Raw genomic sequence first — 25,868 nt, 5'->3', positions numbered from 1 at the left:
TGTGTTTAAAGCATCAGACAGTGTGTTTAACCTCTGGGCAGGGACGGGCATCCAGCGAAAAATACTATCGCCATTAGCATAACAAAATTTAATATATTTTTTCAAATATAGGACTGTTATATCGTTTTATAGATACACCTCTCCTGACTCGAACCACGTTGTCCGATTTCAAAAAGGCTTTACAGCAAAAGCAAAACATTAGATTATGTTAGAGGAGTATATCGTAAAAGTAGCCACAACGCCATTTTCCGACCAACCACATGCATCACAAATAACCAAAAAACAGCTGAATGCAGCACTAACCTTTGACAATCTTCATCAGATGACACTCCTAGGACATCATGTTACACAATACATGCATTATTTTGTTCGATAAAGTTCATATTTATATATAAAAACAGCATTTTACATCGGCGCGTGACGTTGACTATTTTCCCTCAAATGCATCCTGTGAAACAGCCCTACAATTTACTAAATTACTATTCGAAAACATTTTTAAAATGTAATATTGTCATTCTAAGATTTATAGATGAATATCTCTTGAAAGCACCTGTAATGCCAGATTTAAAAATAACTTTACTGGGTAATCACACTTTGCGATAAAAGGGGATGCGATACTTAGAAAAATAGGCTACTGTTACAGGTCAGCGCCATCTTGGAACAATCGCATATCAAATCTACTCTTGTATACTATTGTCAATAATCCCTTACCTTTGATTATCTTCATCAGAAAGCACTTCCAGGAATCCCAGGTCCACAACAAATGTATTTTCGTTTGGAAAAGTTAATCCTTTACGTCCCAATAGCTTGTTCTTGTTAGCGCGTTCTGAAGGCTGCTCCAAAACTTCCGTCGTGCGCGGGACTCCTCTTTCAATAAAATGCATTTTTTTTATTTTATTTAGGTTCGTTCAAACGTTGTATAACATAAATCTTTAGGGCCTTTTTCAACCAGAGCTCCAATAACATTCAAGGGGGACGATTGCATTGTCTTTCAAAACGTTTCGAAAGGGGAGGGTAGCCAGGGGCGCCGGCGTCATAATGGTGATGGCCCTCCTCATGTGACCACGTTCCACAGACTCTCATTGTCAGTTTTCACAGTAGAAGGCTCAAACCACTTTGTAAAGACTGGGGACATCTAGTGGAAGCAATAGGAAGTGCTCAATGAACCATTGCTCACGATGTGATTTATAGGCAAAGTGATGAAGTTGAGTCCGCAATTCAGAATTCCACATCCTGTTACGATCTGTCTCGGGGTTTTGACTGCCATATGAGTTCTGTTATACTCACAGACACCATTCAAACAGTTTTAGAAACTTTAGGGTGTTTTCTATCCACAAGTATTAATTATATGCATATCCTAGCTTCTGAGTTTGAGGAGGAGGCCGTTTAAAATGGGCACAAATTTTTTTCAAAAATCGCTGTAGCGCCCCCTATCCTAGGCGATCGTCAAGAGGTTAAAGCATCAGACAAGACTCTGCATGTAGTTGATTTGATTAAAACACCTGGTGTCTTTATATATGGGAAAAATACACGCTGAAGAAAATTGGCCGAAAAACCAGACTACTTTCGTTTGACCAAGATTTGTTTTTTTAGTCGGGGATAGCCCTAAGTTGCTGGTACCTAAGTTCTACAGCCAATGTCTCTGACAAACAAACTCCGTCACTCACTGTGTGAGTTATTGATATAGTTAAGGGGGTCATGGGTAAGTTGTTGTGCTCTTGAGGTGTCTGCTTGGTAGACACTAGTGCCAGCAGTGTTGTCAGTGCCTGGGAATGTCAGCCTTCCTCTGCTATTCTATTGATGTCCCAAATTGCACCCTATTCCCTGGACACTGGTCAACAGTAGTGCACTGTATAGGGAATAGGGTGCCATTTGAGATGTACCCTGTCATTGAACAGGAATTCAGCAGCTCTGCTTGTGGCAGGGCTGGCCTGACAGTTAGTACTATGCTACGCTCTTCTGCCGAGCGTGGACAGACTGATAATGCTGCCATTTGACTGGGCCTTAGCCCTCCCCCTCCCTGCCACTCTTCCCTTCTCTTAGCCATGCATATAAAAAGCATTTTATACCCAGCTGTGGCTTTCCAGCTGTTTTTAAAATGGGATGAAATAAAGGCATATGTAATTGTTGGATTGGGGAAAGGATGGAGGGAGGGGGTGGGCTTTGTCATGCATTTTAAATATGTTTTTGCAACGTGTGTTAACTACTTAAAAAAAAAAAAAATACTTCTCGGTTTGTTGGCTTTAGAAGAGTTTGGTGTGGGGGATTCCATCTTGTTTGCATGAATGTTCTTCAGTCATTCGCAACATCTCAGCTCTCGTCTCACAATGATCACACCCCCCCTGTTTTGTTCTCTTCATTCATACCTTCTCAGCTGGAATACAAATGGACGTCTCTCTCCTACTTTCTTCTTTGCTTCCTCTGTGGCCAAAAACACATGTGGGAAAAAAAAAATAATATCAATTTGGGATGGGATTACAATATATAAATAAGCTTTCTACAATTAAAAGTCAAATACACTGCATTTAAAACAGTCAGAAAGTGTAATGAATTCAGAGCTCAGTAAATTATACCTAGGCTGATTATATGCCTTCCATAATCATAAGACCCACTAATTACATTAGCAAAATAGTTTACATTTTTTATTTTTTGTATTAAACAAAAATATTTTTTTGCAATCGTTTTTTAGGTCTGTCTGTATAAAAATGACATTTTTGTTCCCAATTTAACCAGAACCATGCATAATGCACATTTTACTAATGTAGCAGGCATTGTAGAAGATGAACACAGGTCTCATCAACAATCTCTCAAACACAAGCCCACGTGCTAGTGAGTAGCCAGCTAATATTTAGACTTCTCAAGTTCAGCCAACTTGGATCAAGGTATAATTTGACAAGCTCTGAATACAGCTAACAAGGCAAAACGGTTGGATTAGGAACACTACCTCGGGTCCGTCTCCAACTGTTTGAACAGCATGCTAGCCTGTCCACTTTGTTCACATGTTGAAATCAAGAATGAGAACGAGATTCCAATTCCTTACTGTTTTTATACTTATTGCACATTTTTATAAAACAGACTTAAAGGCTATTATAGCAATCTTTATTTGACTAAAATGCTCCTAACAATACGTGGTACCGTAATTCTCACGGGACAAACTGAGCATTTAATTTTCCAGAAAAATTAATTGGTACATCCGTTTTAGTAGTCTGCTCTGCCTGGAATCTGAGGTGAAACAACACAACCTTTCCAACCACCCTGTTTAACTTTTCTATTACACTATGTCTCAATGTGTTGGTGTCTTTACGACCCATGATGTTGGACCAAACCTCAAATGCAAATATCGAGTTGAAACCCGTTTTTTTCTGAGGATGAAGTGATCCCACATCTTTTGTTGGTTGTGAGTGGTAGGGGAGGAGGGTCTTAGGAGAAAGGGGTGAAGTGAGGTTTCACTCTCATTCCAAAATCGGACCAGTATGCGTTTCTATGTGCTTATTTTGAACCTAAGCTTGTCCTGCCTTTTGGGACAGCGACTCCCGTTGTTAGGGTGGAGACATGAGCATCTCCATTATATACAGATATCTGGCGTAAATGGGACGGTGCACACAGCACAGAAGGAGTGAACGAGATGAGACCATAAAGAGACAAAGAGAACAAGCGGACACAAACGCTCATAAAACAAAAAAAATGAAAAGGATTCTGCGATACAGCATTTGGAATATCACGCAAAGACATACATTGGACTTAATTCTGTCTGTCCTGTCTGTCGAATCACTATCTCCTCAAAATAGCCTTATTGATCTGATCCAATAGGGGGGGAACCACAGGATTGAGAGTGGGGACTGATTGCGTGTGGTCACAGGCTCTGTTCCAAATGTCACCACATTCCCTATGTAGTGTACTACTTTTGACCCAGAGCCCTTATGGAGTAGTGCACTGCTTTTGACCTGAACTCTGGTCACTATATTGGTTACGAGGTGCCATTTGGGACGGACACAGACTACTTAGAACAGCGTCCAGGGCTGCTGGAGTCACATTTTTCAAAACCCATTTTTGTGACTAGAACATTTTCTAGACAGTAAAGCGGTGTACTGTTAGGCCTAGACGAGGGCAACGAGAGGGGGAAACATTTTTGCTCTGAAAAAATGTAATTGTGGGAACATTTCACTGAAGACTGGGTCTGACCCAAGCATTTTTGAAAAAAAAATTTAGCTGTCGTTATTGCGGTTAACATTTTACACAATCGTGTGTGTGTATATATGAATCATTTCCTCACCACTAACATTTTGGTATCTTTTGATCTCGCAGACAAATTATTAATTTATAAGAGTTAGTGTTATGGACTGGTCCTGAGGGAAACTGAGGAGACAGACAGTCTGGGGCTAGTTCCTACAAAGTAAGGTTTGTATGTTTTGTGGAACTGACAATAAGTAACATTTTTTATTTTGTCATTACTCCTCTCAACAATTACCACTGTTTTCCAGGGAGCCCTGAAATCTATAAAGAAACATTGAAGCACTGCCATAATGTGTAATATTTGACTGCTAACACTTGCTGCAGACACAAACACCTTCCTCCTCTACTCTTTTGTCCATGTGAACCTACAATATGTCGAGTTTCCCGGGAAAGCTGTTAAGCACAGTGTTTTACTATTGTGTTAATGAGTGTCTTTATTAAATGTGTTTACAGATTTTCATTTCAGTATGGCTACAAATATTGTATTCATTCATATGGGCAGAATATTTAGTATGTAGCCTACTTAACTTTATCAATTTATGGCCTAAAATGTTCATATGGGCAGTATATGGTATAAATTCATTCATATGGTTATATACAGTGCATTCGCAAAGTTCAGACCCCTTTTTCCACATTTTGTTACGTTACAGCCTTACTCTAAAATGGATTAAAAATAAATAAAATTGTCATCAATACCCCATAATGACAAAGCGGATTTGTTTTGCAAATGTATTAAGAATAAAAAACTATATTTACATAAGTTTTCAGATCCTTTGACATGGTTCTCAGGTGCGTCCTGTTTCCATTGATCATCCTTGATGTTTCTACAACTTGATTGGATTCCACCAGTGCTAAATTCTCTTGATTTGGAAAGGCACACACCTGTCTATATAAGGTCCCACAGTTGACAGCACAAACCAACCCATGAGGTCGAAGGAATTGTCCGTGGAGCTCCTTGACAGGATTGTGTCGAGGCACAGATGGGGAAGGGTAGAAAAACATTTCGCATCATTGATGGTCCCCAAGAACAGTGGCCTCCATCATTCTTAAATGGAAGAAGTTTGGAACCACCAAGACTCTTCCTAGAGCTGGTCACTCGGCCAAACTGAGCAATCGGGGGAGAAGGGCCTTGGTCAGGGACGTGACCAAGAACCCGATGGTCACTCTGACAGAGCTTCAGAGTTCCTCTGTGGAGATGGTTGTCCTTCTGGAAGGTTCTCCCATCTCTGCAGCACTCCACCAATCAGGCCTTTATGTTAGAGTGGCCAGACAGAGGCACTCATTGAACGACGTATGACAGCACGCTTGGAGTTTTCCAAAAGGTACCTAAAGACTCTCGGACCATGAGAAACAAGGTTCTCTAGTCTGATGAAACCAAGATTGAGCTCTTTGGCCTGAATGACAAGCATCACGTCTGGAGGAAACCAGGCACCATCCCTACAGTGAAGCATGGATTTGGTAGCATCATGCGGCGGGGATGTTTGTCAGCGGCAGGGACTGGGACACTAGTCAGGATCGAGTGAAAGATGAAGAGAGAAATGTATAGCGAGATCCTTGATGAAAACCTGCTCAGGATATCAGACTTGGACGAAAGTTCACCTTCCAACAGGACAACGACCCTAAGCACACAGCCAAGACAACGCAGGAGTGGCTTCGGGACATGTCTCTGAATGTCCTTCAGTGGCCCAGCCAGAGCCCGGACTTGAACCCGATTTGAACATCTCTGGAGAGACCTGAAAATAGCTGTGCAGCGACGCTCTCCATCCAACCTGACAGCGCATGAGAGGATCTGCAGAGAAGAATGGGAGGAACTCCCCAAATACAGGTGTGCTGAGCTTGTAGCATCATACCCAAGAAGACTCGGCTGTAATTGCTGCCAAAGGTGCTTGAGCAAAGGGTCTGAACACTTATGTAAATGTGATATTTCAGTTATACTATGTCTAGGCCTCTATCTAGTTTATACAAATACTTTTATGGTTTTTACACCAACCTGACACTAACTTTTATTTCAAATTACTTAAAATGCCAGTGTAGGCTACATGACAATGCGGTGTCATAACAAACCGTCCAAGAATGTGCCTAGTGTTCTGGTCTCGTGTTTATGGACTAATTTGAAGTGTCCAAGTTGACTAGGCGCTAATTGTTATTGGTTGGATATTAGAGCATTCGCAACCAGTGACTTTAGATCCTTCTGTTGCCATGGCAGTGGATACCAGCAAGTTGCTGTTCCATTCTCACTTCACCTCTTCTGCTGTCGATGCAATGCCTCAACTTGGTGGGGTGGGGTAACGCCAAGATACAGAAAACAAATGTGATGCCTGCCTTCCACTCTGTTGTTGGTCTTGGCCAAGTCTTGCAGGATAGCGTTGTGCAGTTCCATCATCCTGGAAATAAGACGTGCAGATTAGTAACCATGTTGTCCTTGGGCATAAGAATAATAAAGCCATTTATGTTAAACAAGACGCAAATAAAAAAAATAAAAAAATACTGTTGGGTTTCATTGCTTGTTCTGACCTAAGTGCTGTTACCCACAGTATTATTCTATCTCAGTTCTCTGCTGCCAATGACTGGAACAAACTACAAAAATCTCTGAAACTGTAAACATATCTCCCTCACTAGCTTTAAGCACCAGCTGTCAGAGCAGCTCACAGATCACTGCACCTGTACACAGCCCATCTATAAATAGCCCATGCAATTACCTCTTCCCCTACTGTATTTATTTATTTTGCTCCTTTGCACGCCAGTATTTCTACTTTGCACACTCATCTACTGTCAAATCTACCATTCCAGTGTTTTAACCTGTCTGGGAACGTGGGACGCTTGTCAACAGCCAGTGGAATCGCGTCGAGCGAAATACAAATACCTCAAATGCTATAACTTCAATTTCTCAAACATATGACTATTTTACACCATTTTATAGATACACCTTTCCTGAATCGAACCACGTTGTCCGATTTTCAAAAAGGCTTTACAGCAAAAGCAAAACATTAGATTATGTTAGGAGAGTACCCTGCCAAAATAACTTACGCTGCCATTTTCAAAGCAACTAGCATGCATCACAAATACCCAAAACACAGCTAAATGCAGCACTAACCTTTGACAATCTTCATCAGATGACACTCCTAGGACATCACGCTACACAATACATGCATTTTCTGTTCGATAAAGTTCATATTTATATATAAAAACAGCATTTTACATCGGCGTGTGACGTTCAGAAAATATTTTCCCTCAAATGCTTCGGGTGAATCAGCGCTACAATTTACAAAATTACTATTCAAAAACATTGTTAAAATGTAATATTGTCATTCAAAGAATTATAGATTAACATCTCGTGAATGCAACCGCATTGCCAGATTTAAAAATAACTTTACTGGGAAATCACACTTTGCAATAAACGACGTGGTATGCTCAGAAAAATAGGCTAGGCGATACATGTTAGCGCCATCTTGGAACCATCTAAAATCAAATATACTATTGTAAATATTCCCTTACCTTTGATTATCTTCATCAGAAGGCACTTCCCAGGTCCACAACAAATGTAGTTTTGTTCGAAAAAGTTAATAATTTATGTCCCAATAGTTCCTTCTTGTTAGCGCGTTCCGAAGGCTACTCATAATGTACGAGGCGCGCTGGACTTGTCGTCACGAATGTGCAAAAAAATATATTTACGTTCGTTCAAACATGTCAAACGTTGTATAACATAAATCTTTAGGTCCTTTTTCAACCAGAGCTTCAATAATATTCAAGGCGGACGATTGCATTGTCTTACTAAACGTTTCGGAACAAAAGGGTTCCCATGGGCGTCCGCGTCATAGTAGTAATGGCTCTCCCCCTGTGACCAACTTCCCAAGCCTCTCTTTGGGTCAGTTTCTACCATAGAAGACTCAAACCACTTTGTAAAGACTGTTGACATCTAGTGGAAGCCTTAGGAAGTGCTAAATGGCAAAGGCTTGAAAGTGATTCCACACATCAGATTTCCACTTCCTGTTAGGATTTGTCTTAGGGTTTTGACTGCCATATGAGTTCTGTTATACTCACAGACACCATTCAAACAGTTTTAGAAACTTTAGGGTGTTTTCTATGCATATTCTAGTTACTGGGCAGGAGTAGTAACCAGATTAAATCGGGTACGTTTTTTATCCGGTCGTGCAAATACGGCCCCCTAGCCCCAACAGGTTAATTGCTATATTGTATTTACTTTGCCACCATGGCCTATTTATTGCCTTTACCTTTACCTATCTCACTTCATTTTCTCACATTGTGTGTGTATATAGACTTATTTTTCTACTGTATGTTTGTTTTACTCCATGTGTAACTCTGTTATGTGTCGAACTGCTTTGCTTTATCTTGGCCAGGTCGCAGTTGCAAATGAGAACTTGTTCTCAACTTGACTACCTGGATATATATAAAATTTCAACCCAGGAAGTTCCAGACACTTGTAGAATCTATGCAGGAAACTTGAGTGTGGATAAACCCAGCAGCGTCACAGTTTTTGACACAAATCGACCTGGCACCTACTAACATACCCTGTTCAAAGGCACTAAAATGTTTTCTTGCCCCTTTCACCCTCTGAATGGCACACATACACAATCCATGTTTCAGCTGACTTAATTGCTTAACACCCCCCCGCCCCAAATGACAGTAAAGTGAACAGCACACTAGGTTTTTCTGGATTGTATTGATTTCTCATGCGTTATGAAAAGGATAGACTTTAACCCGTTTTCCTGTATAGTTAAAAGGTAAAAAGCTTTTTATATCCTTGTAATTCATTTTATTCAATGTCTTCACCTGGATGTCCCCTATAGCCAGGGTAGGGCATCACGTCACAGCGTTCCAATGTTAGTCTTGTGAATTGCTCATGCATGTTTTGTGTTTTTTGCTTGAGAATGGGAGAGATGGACAGATGTTGATTTTTAAAACAAAAATGTACTATATTCTCATATTATTAAGACATGAGGAGTATAAAACTAGTTTTTAAAAGATGCTCTTGCCCTAAAGTTGAACTTCCCCTTTTAGAATAATAGCTTAGATACTCAACTCAGTCTAATGTTCATTTGAAAAGGCCTGGATTTTCGATATCATAATGAGACCAAATGAAAAGATATTTAATCCAAATGGATTTTGTGATGGTCCTATATTAAATGGATTTTATTAGACTGTTAAAAATGTAGGGGGAAAAAGGCAGACATTTTGTATGAACATTGGATTGCTGTGGTCCAGATTTCAGTCATTTTCTGTTGGTAGGCCTACCCATGTCTCTCCTCCAATGGGAAAGCCTGCTCACTGATGTTAATTTCAAAGCTGATAATTGTGACTTGATTTGAATGATGACTGAGCCCAGTATAACCTAACCCTTTAACCAGAGGCTGTCGTCACTAAAATCACAATGTTTCCATTTCTATAGTTGTGACAGTTTTAATTTTATTGAAACGTTCAAATGTGGACCTTTAGCCGGATCTATTCCCCCCCTCCCACCCGCGTGATATGTAATAGTTTCATAACTGATATAAATTTGGTATCCTGTAGCCTATGGATAATATGCTTGCCATATGAACTTTTATTTTAGGCCATATAAAGCACAACTATGCATGATTTAATGAAAAGATGGAAATTGTTTTAAAGACTGAAACGGGCAATAGGCTATACAGCTGGCTTCAATTTCCCCGCCAAATAGGCCTACGAGGAAACTACGACATATCTTGCTGAAGTTGAGTGCGGAAGGTGGTGTGTGCACTGCATAGTACCTAACAGAAAAAGATTTGCTCAACAAAGAGGTAAGCAAAAAAAATGCATGATTTTTAAAATGAGATATGATCTGATATTATCACAGGCCTAGGTCTGTATTATTATAACAAGACAACGCTGCGCTGCGTTGTGCCGCGTTGGTTTAGTTTGACTTTAAGTTGTCAGTTTAGAGAGCGAATATCAAGCAGTATGTGTTGATGGTGTGGAAAGCAGTGTTTTCTGGCATGTAGGCTAATTCAGCTGTAACACGAAGTACATGTGTCTTGTGCATTAAACTGAGTCTACTTGTCTATATAATAGTGTGAGGCCAGGAACATCTTTTGTTCCCAGTTCACTGTTTGTTAGTGGTGGGACAAAACGTGGTGCTGGATGAATCAGACAGCAAGCCTTTGTCATGGATTTCACCTTTTTTAACTGGTTGTGTGTTGGGTCGCCAGCAGAATCTTATGATGTTTGCTGTGCAGTGGTGTAAAAATACTTTAAAGTACTACGTGAGTTGTGTTTTGGGGGGTATCTGTACTATTTATTTGGCAACTTTTACTTCATTCTTAAAGAAAATAATGTACTTTTTACTTCATACATTTTCCCTGACACCCAAAAAGTACTCGTTACATTTTGAATGCTTGGCAGGACAGGAAAACTCACGCAAATTCACGCACTTATCAAGAGAACATGCCTGGTCATCCCTACTGCCTCTGATCTGGAGGACTCACTAAACACATGCTTTGTTTGTAAAATATGTTTGAGTGTTGGTGTGCCCCTGACTATCTAGGAAAAAAAAATACAAATCGTGCTGTCTGGTTTGCCTAATATACAGATTTTGAAATGATTTATACTTTTGATACTTAAGTATAAAAATTAATGTTATTTCAAAAATACTTAAGTGTATTTAAAATAAAATATTTGTAGACTTTTACTCTATTTTACTGGAAACTTTTCATTGAGTCTGTTTCTATGAAGATTACTTTTACTCAAGTATTTTTATTTATTTTATTTCACCTTTATTTAACCAGGTAGGCCAGTTGAGAACAAGTTCTTATTTACAACTGCGACCTGGCCAAGATAAAGCAAAGCAGTGCGACACAAACAACAGAGTTGCACATGGGATAAACAAGCGTACAGTCAATAACACAATAGAAAAGAGTCTACATACAGTGTGAGGAGGTAGGCAATAGTAGGGAAGTAGTTACAATTTAGCAAATTAACACTGGAGTGATGGATGTGCAGATGATGATGTGCAAGTAGAAATACTGGTGTGCAAAAGAGAAGAAAGTAAATAAAAACAATGGGGATGAGGTAGGTAGATTGGGTGGGCTATTTACAGATGGGCTATGTACAGCTGCAGCGATCGGTTAGCTGATGTTTGAAGTTAGTGAGGGAAATATGTCTCCAGCTTCAGTGATTTATTTTTTATTTTTATTTTATTTTTTTATTCGTTCCAGTCATTGGCAGCAAAGACCTGGAAGGAAAGGCAGCCAAAGGAAGTGTTGGCTTTGGGGATGACCAGTGAGAGATGCCTGCTAGAGCGCGTGCTACGGGTGGGTGCTGCTATGGTGACCAGTGAGCTGAGATAAGGCACAGCTTTACCTAGCATCGACTTATAGATGACCTGAAGCCAGTGGGTCTGGCGACGAATATGTAGCGAGGGCCAGCCGACTAGAGCATACAGGTCGCAGTGGTATATGGGGCTTTGGTAACAAAACCTTGAGCGTGGCCGAGGTGCACCTGTGACCAGCTCGGAAACCGGATTGCACAGCGGAGAAGGTACGGTGGGATTCGAAATGGTCAGTGATCTGTTTGTTGACTTGGCTTTCGAAGACTTTAGAAGAGGGGGATGACCGTGGCAGCTTTCCAATTTTTAGGGATCTCGGACAATACGAAAGAGGTTGAACAGACTGGTACTAGGGGTTGCAACAATGGCGGTGGATAATTTTTGAAAGAGAGGGTCCAGATTGTCTAGCCCAGCTGATTTGTACAGGTCCAGGTTTTGCAGCTTTTTCAGAACATCTATCTGGATTTGGGTGAAGGAGAAGCTGGGAATGCTCGGGCAAGTAGCTGTGGGGGGTGCGGAGCTGTTGGCCGGGGTAGGGGTAGCCAGAAGGAAAGCATGGCCAGCTGTAGAGATGCTGATTGAAATTCTCGGTTATCGTGGATTTATCGGTGGTGACAGTGTTACCTAGCCTCAGTGCTGTGGGCAGCTGGGAGGAGGTGCTCTTATTCTCCATGGACTTTAGTGTCCCAAATGGTTTTGGAGTTAGAGCTACAGGATGTAAATTTCTGTTTGAAAAAGCTAGTCTTTGCTTTCCTGACTGCGTGTATTGATTCCTGACTTCCCTGAAAAGATTCATATCGCGGGGACTATTCGATGCTAGTGCAGTCCGCCACAGGATGTTTTTGTGCTGGTCAAGGGCAGTCAGGTCTGGAGTGAACCAATGGCTATATCTGTTCTTAGTTCTACATTTTTTGAAAGGGGCATGCTTATTTAAGATGGTGAGGAAATTACTTTTAAAGAACGACCAGGCATCCCCCACTGACGGGATGAGGTCAATATCATTCCAGGATACCCCGGCCAGGTCGATTAGAAAGGCCTGCTCGCAGAAGTGTTTTAGGGAGCGTTTGACAGTGAGGGGTGGTCGTTTGACCGCAGACCCTTTACGGATGCAGTGATCGCCGAGATCCTGATTTGAAAACAGCAGAGGAGTATTTGGAGGGCAAGTTGGTCAGGATAATATCTATGAGGGTGCCCATGTTTACGGATTTAGGTTTGTATCTGGTGGTTTCCTTGATAATTTGTGTGAGACTGAGGGCATCTAGCTTAGATTGTAGGACAAACTCTGAAGATTGATGGGGGCAATCAATTCACGTATGGTGTCCAGGGCACAGCTGGGAGCTGAGGGGGGTCTATAACAGGCGGCAACACTGAGACTTATTTCTGGAGAGATTAATTTTTTTAATTAGAAGCTCGAACTGTTTGGGCATAGACCTGGAAAGTATGACAGAACTTTGCAGGCTATCTCTGGAGTAGATTGCGGCCACTCCCAATTGGGTACTTTTTCCACCAGTGTGTGTGTGTGTGTGTGTGAGGCCATTGGCTGTATGTGTTAGGCCTAGGTCACTGCCTGTGTGTGGGAGTTTGGACTTACTCTGTCAGACTGCCTTTCTCCTCCCCCTCATGCCCTTCTCATCTCCCTCATCCTTTTCTCCTCTTCATCTCAAATGACATTCTAATGCAATTAACTCTTAGCCTGGATCCCATCCACCCTCTACTATGCTCTGCTCTGAGGCCTTTACTGGTATCAGGCCCAGCAGTGGGCCTATTGTGGATGCGCCCCAAATTTCGCCCTATATTGTGTACTACCTTTTGACCAGGGCTCATAGTAAGGCACTTTATAGGGTGCCATTAGCGACTCACTTGGTGGCTAGGGGAGGAAAGTGGAATATGATGATTAAAAGGAAGTTACATTTTCTCCCTCAAAGTACTTCTGGGCTGGCAGGGAGAGGGAGTGTTTTCTGGGGCTGACATTAGTAGCAGCATGCCTATATTTGCGTGACACTGCCCGCGGAGGAGCAGAGGTTCATGGGTAATTATTTCTGAGTTTTGAGAGGATGAGACAGACGGGTGGACGGAGGGAGTTGTATACCAGCTAAGGCTAGCAATTAGAGTATTTTGTTGTTAATCTTAGCAAACGCTACGAACCAACAGACTAGCTAAGCCAATTGGTAAATAGTTTAGATTAAATGGTTTGGATAAGATTAGCTACTCTAGGTATTTCTTCATTGGTAGGACACAAAGCCTTCTCAAAATGCCATTTATGGGTGCTCGTATTAAAATGATTTATCTAGGCTTGTTTTCAGTTTTAGTACTAGACGGCCTACCGCTAGGCCTGTGCCAAGGTAGATATCGGGGAAACGCTGCCAGCCAGGCACACGTCACTTTATCCATGAATGAATATGTAGACACAAAGACGGATACAACACGTGAGAAGCAGTTAGTGACTGGCTGCTTTTAAAAAGACGTCAAGAGGCAGGCAGGCACACAATCAAATGTATTTATAAAGCTCTTCTTACATCAGCTGATGTCACAAAGTGCTATTCTGAAACCCAGCCTAAAACCCCAAACGGCAAGCAATGCAGGTGTAGAAGCACGGTGGCTAGGAAAAACTCCCTAGAAAGGCCGGAACCTAGGAAGAAACCTAGAGGAACCAGGCTAAGAGGGGTGGCCAGTCCTGATGACAATGCTCTGATTAAACAACACACACACACACACAGTACCAGTCAAAAGTTTGGACACCTACTTATTCCAGTTTTTTTTTTTTTTTACTATTTTCTACATTGTACAATAATAGTGATGACAAACTATAAAGTAACAGACATGGAATCATGTAGTAACCTGAAAAGTGATAAACAAATAAAAATATATTTGACATTCTTCAAAGTAGCCACCATTTGCCTTGATGACAGCTTTACACACTCTTGGCATTCTCTGAACCAGCTTCACCTGGAATGCTTTTCCAGCGGTCTTGAAGGAGTTCCCACATGCTGAGCACTTGTTGGCTGCTTTTCCTTCACTCCGCGACCAACTCATCCCAAACCATCTCAATTATATATAGACACACACACAATTTTGATCTCATGGATAGTTAGTCTGAGATTGGTTGAGATTCCCCAGCCCCATGTACCTCAGATGTTAACCTAAACAAGTGACGGGGTGACTTTTGTTGTTCGAATCCCAGATTGCTTCTTTAACACTGAGCTCCAACCCACTGAGTCAATGGAATATCTTCCTCACTCTTCACTCTGCCCTGAGGTGCTCTCTGGTTGATTTTATGTTAATAAATGCATCCAATTAAGACTGTCAGCGGTTCTCACTCACTCACTCGCACACAGTGGAGCTGGTCTCCCCTAACGCTCCTTCACTTTAACATGCCTGTGTAAGCACCCTATTCCCCTTTTTACACAGTGCACTACTTTTTCCATCAAGGCCCTTTGTGCAGTTCTGTCGGGGACAATGCTTTCTTTTTATATAGGGTTTCATTTGGGACGAACTCTTTTTAACGTGTCCTAACTGTCAAATTGTAATGTCCTGTCGTTCCTTCTTTTGTCCCACAGGTGAATCCATGAAGCAGGCATCAGGAGAGTTTGCAGAGGACCCCTGTTCCTCGGTAAAGAGGGGTAACATGGTCCGTGCCGCCAGGGCCCTCCTCTCTGCTGTCACTCACCTGCTGGTGCTGGCTGACATGTCTGATGTCTACAAGCTGCTGCTGCAGCTCAAACTGGTGAGGCACACACACACACACACACACGTGCATGCACACCTGCTGGTGCTGGCTGACATGTCTGTCTACAAGCTGCTGCAGCTCAAACTGGTGAGGGGGACACACAGAGAAACGTGCACTGGTGGTGAGACGTGCACAGGTTATGGATTACTAAATAATTATAAACCGTCTCTCTGGCTTTGAGTCACATTGTGAGGTATCTAGTCATGTACAGTTAAAGTCGGAAGTTTACATACACCTTAGCCAAATTGTTGAACTTGGGTCAAACGTTTCAGGTAGCCTTCTACAAGCTTCCCACAATAAGTTGGGTGAATTTTGGCCCATTCCTCCTAACAGTGCTAGTGTAACTGAGTCAGGTTTGTAGGCCTCCTTGCTCACACACGCTTTTTCAGTTCTGCCCACATTTTCTATAGGATTGAGGTCAGGGCTTTGTGATGGCCACTCCAATACCTTGACTTTGTTGTCCTTAAGCCATTTTGCCACAACTTTGGAAGTATGTTTGGGGTCATTGTCCATTTGGACGACCCATTTGCGACCAAGCTTTAACTTCCTGACTGATGTCTTGAGATGTTGCTTCAATATATCCACATCATTTTCCTACCTCATGATGCCATCTATTTATTTTGGGAAGTGCACCAGTCCCTCCTGCAGCAAAGCACCCCCACAACATGATGCTGCCACCTCCGTGCTTCACGGTTGGGATGATGTTCTTCGGCTTGCAAGCCTCCCCCTTTTTCCTCCAAAAATAACAATGGTCATTATGGCCAAACAGTTCTATTTTTGTTTAATCAGACCAGAGGACATTTCTCCAAAAAGTACGATCTTTGTCCCCATGTGCAGTTGCAAACCGTAGGTTGGCTTTTTTATGGCGGTTTTGGAGCAGTGGCTTCTTCCTTGCTGAGCGGCCTTTCAGGTTATATTGATATAGGTCTCGTTTTACTGTGGATATAGATACTTTGTACCCGTTTCCTCCAGCTTCTTCACAAGGTCATTTTCTGTTCTGGGATTGATTGCACTTTTCGCACAAGTACGTTCATCTCTAGGAGACAGAACGCGTCTCCTTCCTGAGCGGTATGACGGCTGCGTGGTCCCATGGTGTTTATACTTTTGTACTATTGTTTGTACAGATGAACGTGGTACCTTCAGGCGTTTTGGAAATTGCTCCCAAGGATGAACCAGACTTGTGGAGGTCTACAATTGTTTTTTTGAGGTCTTGGCTGATTTCTTTTGCTTTTCCCATGATGTCAAGCAAAGAGGCACTGAGTTTGAAGGTAGGCCTTGAAATACATCTACAGGTACACCTCCAATTGACTCAAATGATGTCAATTAGCCTATCAGAAGCTTCTAAAGCCATGGCATCATTTTCTGGAATTTTCCATGCTGTTTAAAGGCACAGTCAACTTAGTGTATGTAAACTTCTTCTGACCCACTGGAATTGTGATACAGTGAAATAATCTGTGTAAACAATTGTTGGAAAAATTACTTGTGTCATTTACAAAGTAGATGTCCTAACACAGACTTGCCAAAACTATAGTTTAACCTCTATGGGCTAGGTGGGACGCTAGCGTGTCACCCGTGGTGCACTCCATCAACAGCAGGTGCATTTCAAGAGCGGCAAATTTGAATCCAAATAAATGTCAAAATTCAAATTTTTCAAACATACAACTATTTTACACCCTTTGAAAGATAAACATCTCCTTAATCTAACCACGTTTTACGATTTCAAAAAGGTTTTACGGCGAAAGCATAAATTTAGAGTATGTTAGGACAGTACATTTACAAGAGTTGTGTGTAATGTTTTGTCGAGTCAAAGACAGGGTCACCAAAACCATAAAACCAGCTAAAATGATGCACTAACCTTTTACAATCTCCATCAGATGACACTCCTAGGACATTATGTTAGACAATGCATGCATTTTTAGTTCTATCAAGTTCATATTTATATCCAAAAACAGCGTTTTACTATGGCATTGATGTTGAGGAAATCGTTTCCCTCCAATAACCGGCAGTCAAGTCAGCGTCACAAATTAAATAATTAAAATTAGAAAACATTGGTAAAATATTATATTGTCATTTAAAGAATTATAGATTTACATCTCTTGAACGCAATCAACTTGCCAGATTTAAAAATAACCTTACTGGGAAATCACACTTTGCAATAATCTGAGCACTGCGCCCAGAAAAATACGCGTTGCGATACAGACTAGACGTCATGTTGGGGAGATCTAAAGAAAATACTATGTAAATAATCCATTACCTTTGATTCTCTTCATCAGATGTCACTTCCAGGTATCACAGGTCCATAACGAATGTAGTTTTGTTCAAAAAAGCTCATCATTTATGTCCAAAAATCTCCGTCTTGTTAGCACATGATCTAAGCCAGCCGGACTTCTCGTCATGAACGAGGGGAAAAAAATATTTACGTTCGTTCAAACATGTCAAACGTTGTATAGCATAAATCATTAGGGCCTTTTTTAACCAGAACATGAATAATATTCAAGGTGGACGAATGCATACTCTTTTATAACGTATTGGAACGAGGGTACCCAACATGAACTCGCGTGCCAGGTGTCTAATGGGACATCATTGTTCCATGGCTCTTGTTCGGTCAGATCTCCCTCCAGAAGACTCAAAACACTTTGTAAAGGCTGGTGACATCTAGTGGAAGCAATAGGAAGTGCCAAAATATTCCTCAGCCCCTGTGTTTTTCAATGGGATAGGTTTAAAGGCAATACAACACATCAGGTATCCACTTCCTGTCAGAAAATGTCTCAGGGTTTTGCCTGCCAAATGAGTTCTGTTATACTCACAGACACCATTCAAACAGTTTTAGAAAATTTAGGGTGTTTTCTATCCATATATAATAAGTATATGCATATTCTAGTTACTGGGTAGGATTAGTAACCAGATTAAATCGGGTACATTTTTTTTATCCAGACGTGCAAATGCTGCCCCCTAGCCCTAACAGGTTAAGAAGAGGTTTGTGGAGTGGTTGAAAAATGAGTTTTAATGACTCCAACCTAAGTGTATGTAAACTTCCGACTTCAACTGTACCTTCCAGCATTCTAAACCGTCTCTCTGGCTTTGAGTCACGTTTTGAGGTAGCTAATAGCATAGTGATGCGTCATACACACACACACACACACACACACACACACACACACACACACACACACACACACACACACGACTAAAGTGGGCTCCTGTGGATATGACAGAAGTTCCATATAGTTGAAGGTTAAACTATTTAACTAGCTTATGAATAACTTAGACATTCTTTATTGCATCGAAGAAAATAGGAATATATAAATAACCTTAAGTTCAGCTGTACCTTTTTAAAGAAACACGTGTCTAACTGTTTTTGGAGATAAATAATTAGCTTGACTCAATCTAACGTTCTGGTATCTTGGCTAAAGGCCTACATTTCAAACAAGGTCTTCTGTGATTTTCCATCTCTTTACCTGTACTTCAGTTCATTATTGCTGTGAACAATGAAACGAAATCCTGACCACAAGGAGCCCTCGCACCTGCAGTCAACAGAGACGGCCTTGTTTATCATCTGTCGTAGGGTACCTATAGAGGACTAAGCCTTTCTATTTAGTGCACTACTTTTGACCAGCCAGGGCCCCATAGGGGTAGTGCACTACTTTTGACCAGCCAGGGCCCCATAGGGGTAGTGCACTACTTTTGACCAGCCAGGGCCCCATAGGGGTAGTGCACTACTTTTGACCAGCCAGGGCCCCATTTGGGACGTAGCCATATATTTTCTAAACCCTCCGATCACTACATATATTACCTGTTCTGATTTTATAATTACACAACACAGCCAGACAGTGAAGTCATTGTGTCTAAAACGTCAACGATGAAGTGGAGTCACTTTTTTTATTTTTTTATAGCTAGGTTGTAAAATGGAAGACGTCTGTCATTCGACAAGCTCAGACAGGACATCAGGTTGAAAAGGAAATTACTGTATTTGTCTCGGACCTCCGGGTGAAGATCTAGGATCAGTTTTAAGATCATAAATGATATGGACAGCTAGATCAGCACTCTTTACTGTGAGACGCTTTATGAATACGGGCCTGGGCCTCTACAGAAATGCTATGATTTGCTGTGGAACTAAGCAGAAAGAGATTTGATAGAAAAGCATTAGTTTCTACTCTTGAGGTGAGGAAGCCTCCACAGCTATGTGTGGTATTGCATTGTGGGCTAAGCCCCCACCCTGTGTTCTAGTTGGGGTTATAAAAAAATCCCATACTGGCCCTTAACATTGAGTTCTTCGACTTTACTTTATCTTATCATGCCTCTGTTTATAACCCACCACTTCACTGGGTTAGCGCCTTCCAGATACTTGGGTTGTGTCCCAAATGGCAACATGTTCTCTATGTAGTGCACTACTTTTGACCAGGGGCCGTACCAGGAATGGCACCCTATTTCCTATGCCGTGCCTATTCCACATGGGCTCTGTTCAAAAGAAGGGCGCTGTATAGGGCAACGGGTGCCGTTTTTAAGACCCATCCAGACTGAGTCAGTGCTCAGCTATATCTAAGTCTCTGAGGTCAGTCAGCCCTGATATTCTCTGGACACCCTGGTGTTGCCAGCCAACTGCAGGAGACCTGACGTCATTGCTCTTTGTGCATTCCAGAGCCTGAGTCCCAAATGGCGCCCTAAGTAGAGCACTGCTTTTTGACCAAGGCCCATAGTGAATAGGCTGCCATTTGGGATGCTCATACGGGTATTGTACGAGCATGCCCTGGGTGGATTATAGAATCATATCAAATTGACAGAGTTCCTGAATCTTGAGATGTTAAATGTTTACTCCAGGCAATATAAACTCAGCAAAAAAGAAATCTTCTCTCACTGTCAACTGTGTTTTATTTTCAGCAAACTGAGACATAAGCTGAACAGGTTCCACAGACATGTGATTTACAGAAATTGAATAATGTGTCCCTGAACAAAGGGGGGGTCAAAATCAAAAGTAAGTCCGTATCTGGTGTGGCCACCAGCTGCATTAACCTGTTGAGGACAGACGTTCCGCTAGCGGAACCCCGTTCCGCCTGCGGAACCCCTAGCCAACAGCCAATGGCATCGCACGGCGCGAAATACAAAACCAACTAAAATACCACAATTCAATTCTCTCAAACAATCAACTATTTTACACCATTTTAAAGATGACTCTCGTTAATCTAACCACATTGTCCAATTTCAAAAAGGCTTTACAGCGAAAGCAAAACATTAGATTATGTTAGAGTACATGGACAAAAATATTCACACAGCCATTTTCCAAGCAAGCATATATGTCACATAAACCCAAACCACAGCTAAATGCAGCACTAACCTTTTGATCTTCATCAGATGACACTCCTAGGACATTATGTTATACAATACATGCATGTTTTGTTCAATCAAGTTCATATTTATATCAAAAACCAGCTTTTTACATTAGCATGTGATGTTCAGAACTAGCATACCCACCGGAAACTTCCGGTGAATTTATTAAATTACTCATGATAAACGTTGACAAAATACATAATTATTTTAAGAATTATAGATACAGAACTCCTTTATGCAATCGCTATGTCAGATTTTAAAATAACTTTTCGGCGAAAGCACATTTTGCAATATTCTGAGTACATAGCTCGGCCATCACAGGCTAGCTAATTTGACACCCACCAAGTTTGGGGCTCACTAAACTCAGAATTACTATTAGAAAAATTGGATTACCTTTGCTGTTCTTCGTCAGAATGCACTCCCAGGACTTCTACTTCAACAACAAATGTTGTTTTGGTTCCAAATAATCCATAGTTATATCCAAATACCTCCGTTTTGTTTGTGCGTTCAGGTCACTATCCGAAGGGTAGTGAGCGCATTTCGTGACAAAAAAAATGCTAAATATTCCATTACCATACTTAGAAGCATGTCAAACGCTGTTTAAAATCAATTTTTATGTTATTTTTCTCGTAAAATAGCGATAATATTCCAACCGGGCAACGTTGTATTCATTCAAAGGCTGAAAGAAAAAAATTGAGAAGTCTCGTGACCGTCTCACTGTCCCCAGGCTGACCACTCACAGAGCTGCTGTACTTTGCCCAGAGACATATGCCCCATTCCACTTTCTGGCGGCTTTAGAGAGCCAATGGAAGCCTTAAAGTGTCACATTACAGCACAGAGATGCAACAGAAGGACAACAAATTGTCAGACAGGGCACTTCCTGTATGGAATCTTCTCAGGTTTTGGCCTGCCATATGAGTTCTGTTATACTCACAGACACCATTCAAACAGTTTTAGAAAACACTCTAGTTTCGATCTAAATATACTAATTATATGCATATTCTAGTTTCTGGGCAGGAGTAGTAACCAGATTAAATCGGGTACGTTTTTTATCTGGCCGTGAAAATACTGCCCCCTATCCCAAAGAAGTACTGCAGTGCATCTCCTCTTCATGGACTGCACCAGATTTGCCAGTTCTTGCTGTGAGATGTTACCCCACTCTTCCACCAAGGCACCTGCAAGTTCCCGGACAATTTTGGTTGGAATTAGCCTAGTCTTCACCCTCCGATCCAACAGATCCCAGACGTGCTCAATGGGATTGAGATCCGGGCTCTTCACTGGCCATGGCAGAACACTGACATTCCTGTCTTGCAGGAAATCACGCACAGAGCGAGCAGTATGGCTGGTGGCATTGTCATGCTGGAGGGTCATGTCAGGATGAGCTTGCAGGAAGGGTACCACATGAGGGAGGAGGATGTCTTCCCTGTAACGCACAGCATTGATTGTCTGCAATGACAACAAGCTCAGTCAAACGATGCTGTGACACACCACCCCAGACCATGACAGACCCTCCACCTCCAAATCGATCCTGCTCCAGAGTACAGGCCTCGGTGAAACGCTCATTCTTTTGATGATAAATGCGAATCCGACCATCATCCCTGGTGAGGCAAAACCGCGACTTGTTAGTGAAGAGCACTTTTTTGCCAGGCCTGTCAGGTCCAGCAACAGTGGGTTTGTGCCTATAGGCGACGTTGTTGCCGGTGATGTCTGGTGAGGACCTGCCTTACAACAGGCCTCAGTCCAGCCTCTCTGAGCCTTTTGTGGACAGCCTTTTGTGGAGCGCTGATGGAGGGATTGTGTGTTCCTGGTGTAACTCTTGTAGTTGTTGCCATCCTGTGCCTGTCCCGCAGGTATGATGTTCGGATGTACTGATCCTGTGCAGGTGTTACATGTGCTCTGTCACTGCGAGGACAATCAGCTGTCCGTCCTGTCTCCCTGTAGCGCTGTCTTAGGCGTCTCACAGTACGGACATTGCAATATATTGCCCTGGCCACATCTGCAGTCCTCATGCCTCCTTGCAGCATGTCTAAGGCACATTCACGCAGATGAGCAGGGACCCTGGGCATCTTTCTTTGTGTTTTTCAGAGTCCGTAGAAAGGCCTCTCTAATGTCCTAAGGTTTCATAACTGTGACCTTAATTGCCTACCGTCTGTAAGCTGTTAGTGTCTTAACCTCTTGGGGCTAGGTGGGACGCTAGCGTGCCACCTGTGGTGCACTCCATCAACAGCAGGTGCATTTCAAGAGCGGCAAATTTGAATCCAAATAAATGTCAAAATTCAAATTTTTCAAAAATACAACTATGTTACACCATTTGAAAGATAAACATCTCCTTAATCTAACCACGTTTTACGATTTCAAAAAGGTTTTACGGCGAAAGCATAAATTTAGAGTATGTTAGGACAGTACATTTACAAGAGTTGTGTGTAATGTTTTGTCAAGTCAAAGACAGGGTCACCAAAACCATAAAACCAGCTAAAATGATACACTAACCTTTTACAATCTCCATCAGATGACACTCCTAGGACATTATGTTAGACAATGCATGCATTTTTAGTTCTATCAAGTTCATATTTATATACAAAAACAGCGTTTTACTATGGCATTGATGTTGAGGAAATCGTTTCCTCCAATAACCGGCAGTCAAGTCAGCGTCACAAATTAAATAATTAAAATTAGAAAACATTGGTAAAATATTATATTGTCATTTAAAGAATTATAGATTTACATCTTTTGAACGCAATCAACTTGCCAGATTTAAAAATAACCTTACTGGGAAATCACACTTTGCAATAATCTGAGCACTGTGCCCAGAAAAATACGCGTTGCGATACAGACTAGACGTCATGTTGGGGAGATCTAAAATCGAAAATACTATGTAAATAATCCATTACCTTTGATTCTCTTCATCAGATGTCACTTCCAGGTATCACAGGTCCATAACGAATGTAGTTTTGTTCAAAAAAGCTCATCATTTATGTCCAAAAATCTCCGTCTCGTTAGCACATGATGTAAGCCAGCCGGACTTTCTCGTCATGAACGAGGGGAAAAAATATATTTCCGTTCGTTCAAACATGTCAAACGTTGTATAGCATAAATCATTAGGGCCTTTTTTAACCAGAACATGAATAATATTCAAGGTGGACGAATGCATAGCCTTTTATAACGTATTGGAACGAGGGTACCCAACATGAAGTAGCGCGCCAGGTGTCTAATGGGACATCACCGTTCCATGGCTCTTGTTCGGTCAGATCTCCCCTCCAGAAGACTCAAAACACTTTGTAAAGGCTGGTGACATCTAGTGGAAGCAATAGGAAGTGCCAAAATATTCCTAAACCCCTGTGTTTTTCAATGGGATAGGTTTAAAGTCAATACAACACATCAGGTATCCACTTCCTGTCAGAAAATGTCTCAGGGTTTTGCCTGCCAAATGAGTTCTGTTATACTCACAGACACCATTCAAACAGTTTTGGAAACTTTAGAGTGTTTTCTATCCATATATAATAAGTATATGCATATTCTAGTTACTGGGTAGGATTAGTAACCAGATTAAATCGGGTACATTTTTTTTATCCAGACGTGCAAATGCTGCCCCCTAGACCCAACAGGTTAATGACCGTTCCACAAGTGCATGTTCATGAATTGTTTATGGTTCATTGAAAAAGCATGGGAAACACTGTTTAATCCCTTTACAATGAAGATCTGTGAAGTTAATTCGTAAAAATCCAAATATCTTTGAAAACGGGACGTTTTCTTTTTTTGTTGTTGCTGAGTTTTGTTCCATCTTATTTGGTGTTGTTTTTCCATGTGTGAGAGGGAACTGTGCAGACCTACACCTGTTAGCCTTGGTCAAAAGTAACATATATGGGCAGCCTCTGGCCCGGGCTAATCTAGAGTCTGGCCCGGGCTAATCTAGAGTCTGGCCCGGGCTAATCTAGAGTCGGCTAATCTAGAGTCGGCTAATCTAGAGTCGGCTAATCTAGAGTCTGGCCCGGGCTAATCTAGAGTCGGCTAATCTAGAGTCTGGCCCGGGCTAATCTAGAGTCTGGCCCGGGCTAATCTCTAGGCCTCTAGGAGATCGTTACTGTGACATGGCCCGTGATGTCATCTCATTGAACACCTTTGGGATGAATTTTATTGCCGACTGCGAGCCAGGCCTAATCGCCCAACATCAGTGCCCGACCTCACCAATGCTCTGCAGCAATGTTCCAACATCTAGTGGAAAGCCTTCCCAGAAGAGTGGGGGGCTGTTTATAGCAGCAAAGGGGGACCAACTCCATGTTAATGCCATATTGTTTGACGAGCAGGTGTCCACATACTTTTGTCCATGTATTTCAGGAAGGTTTATATATTTTTTTATTAAACCTTTTAAATAACTTGTTAATTCTTCCGCTCAATTCCCTCCATAAATGTACATGGGAGTCCCTTTTTACATTTGAAATATTAACAGAGCTCAATGCATTTTGCACTTTGCGCTGATATAGCTAGTGTGTGTATTTTTTGATGGTAAAGATTGAGGGCAAACTGTGTTTCTCTGGTAACAGCTAGCAGCAAATGAATCATTTACCATATACTGTAGTCTAAGCACTGGCCTTTAATGGACTGCTGAGTGGAGAGAGGCATGTTGACTGTGTTAACTCACGGAAAGAATAACCTTCCTAGCAAAGATTTTGCCTTAGTCCCAAATGGCACCCTTTACCATATAATGCAATACTTTTGTCCAGAGCCTTATGGCATAGAGGGCACAAACCTATGGGCCCTGGTCGAACTAGTGCACTTTGTAGGGGATAGTGTTTATTTGGGACATGATAGTTCATAGGATCTGAATATGAGGCGCTGGTGAACCTTGAATGTTCATCGTGCTGTTCTCCAGACTTCATTTCTGTGGTCATTCCAAACCTACATGATCAAATAAGGTTTTTTTATTTTTTTAATTTTTTTAATCCAACTCTCTCAGGGCTGATCTTTCCAGCATCTCCCAGAGAATTTCTCCAATTCCCCAGTCCACAACGCCCCTCTTACGTTCTTGCCTATGTTCCTATCTAAACCGTGTGTTCCTCTGTAACCCCTCTAGGTGGAGGAGAACCTAGTGAAGGTGCGTAACGCTGGAACAGAGCAGGACCTGGGCATACAGTACAAGGCCCTGAAACCAGAGGTGGACAAACTCAACATGATGGCTGCCAAGAGACAGCAGGTACTGGACTGTCTGATGGAGGGAGAGAGACAGGGAGCATGGCTGGGAGTGAGATGGCTGCCAAGAGACAGCAGTCAGGTCTGTTCTAAGGG

The 25,868-nt window shown here is 41.8% G+C and overlaps 1 protein-coding gene across 1 annotated transcript in view; it reads left to right on the top strand.

Annotated features, from left to right (window-relative positions):
* Window positions 1-25,868, top strand: part of LOC106612315 (catenin alpha-1) — a 244,829-nt gene that overhangs the window by 18,843 nt on the left and 200,118 nt on the right. Inside the window, exons 5-6 of the mRNA XM_045724259.1 lie at window positions 15,091-15,257; window positions 25,657-25,776. Coding sequence (XP_045580215.1) covers window positions 15,099-15,257; window positions 25,657-25,776 — 279 coding nt within the window. The 5' untranslated portion in view covers window positions 15,091-15,098. The remainder of the gene's footprint in view (window positions 1-15,090; window positions 15,258-25,656; window positions 25,777-25,868) is intronic.

The sequence above is a fragment of the Salmo salar genome, chromosome ssa09, assembly GCF_905237065.1.
Source record: "Salmo salar chromosome ssa09, Ssal_v3.1, whole genome shotgun sequence".
NCBI classification, from domain to species: domain Eukaryota; kingdom Metazoa; phylum Chordata; class Actinopteri; order Salmoniformes; family Salmonidae; genus Salmo; species Salmo salar.
This window is presented reverse-complemented; position numbering and strand designations above follow the sequence as displayed.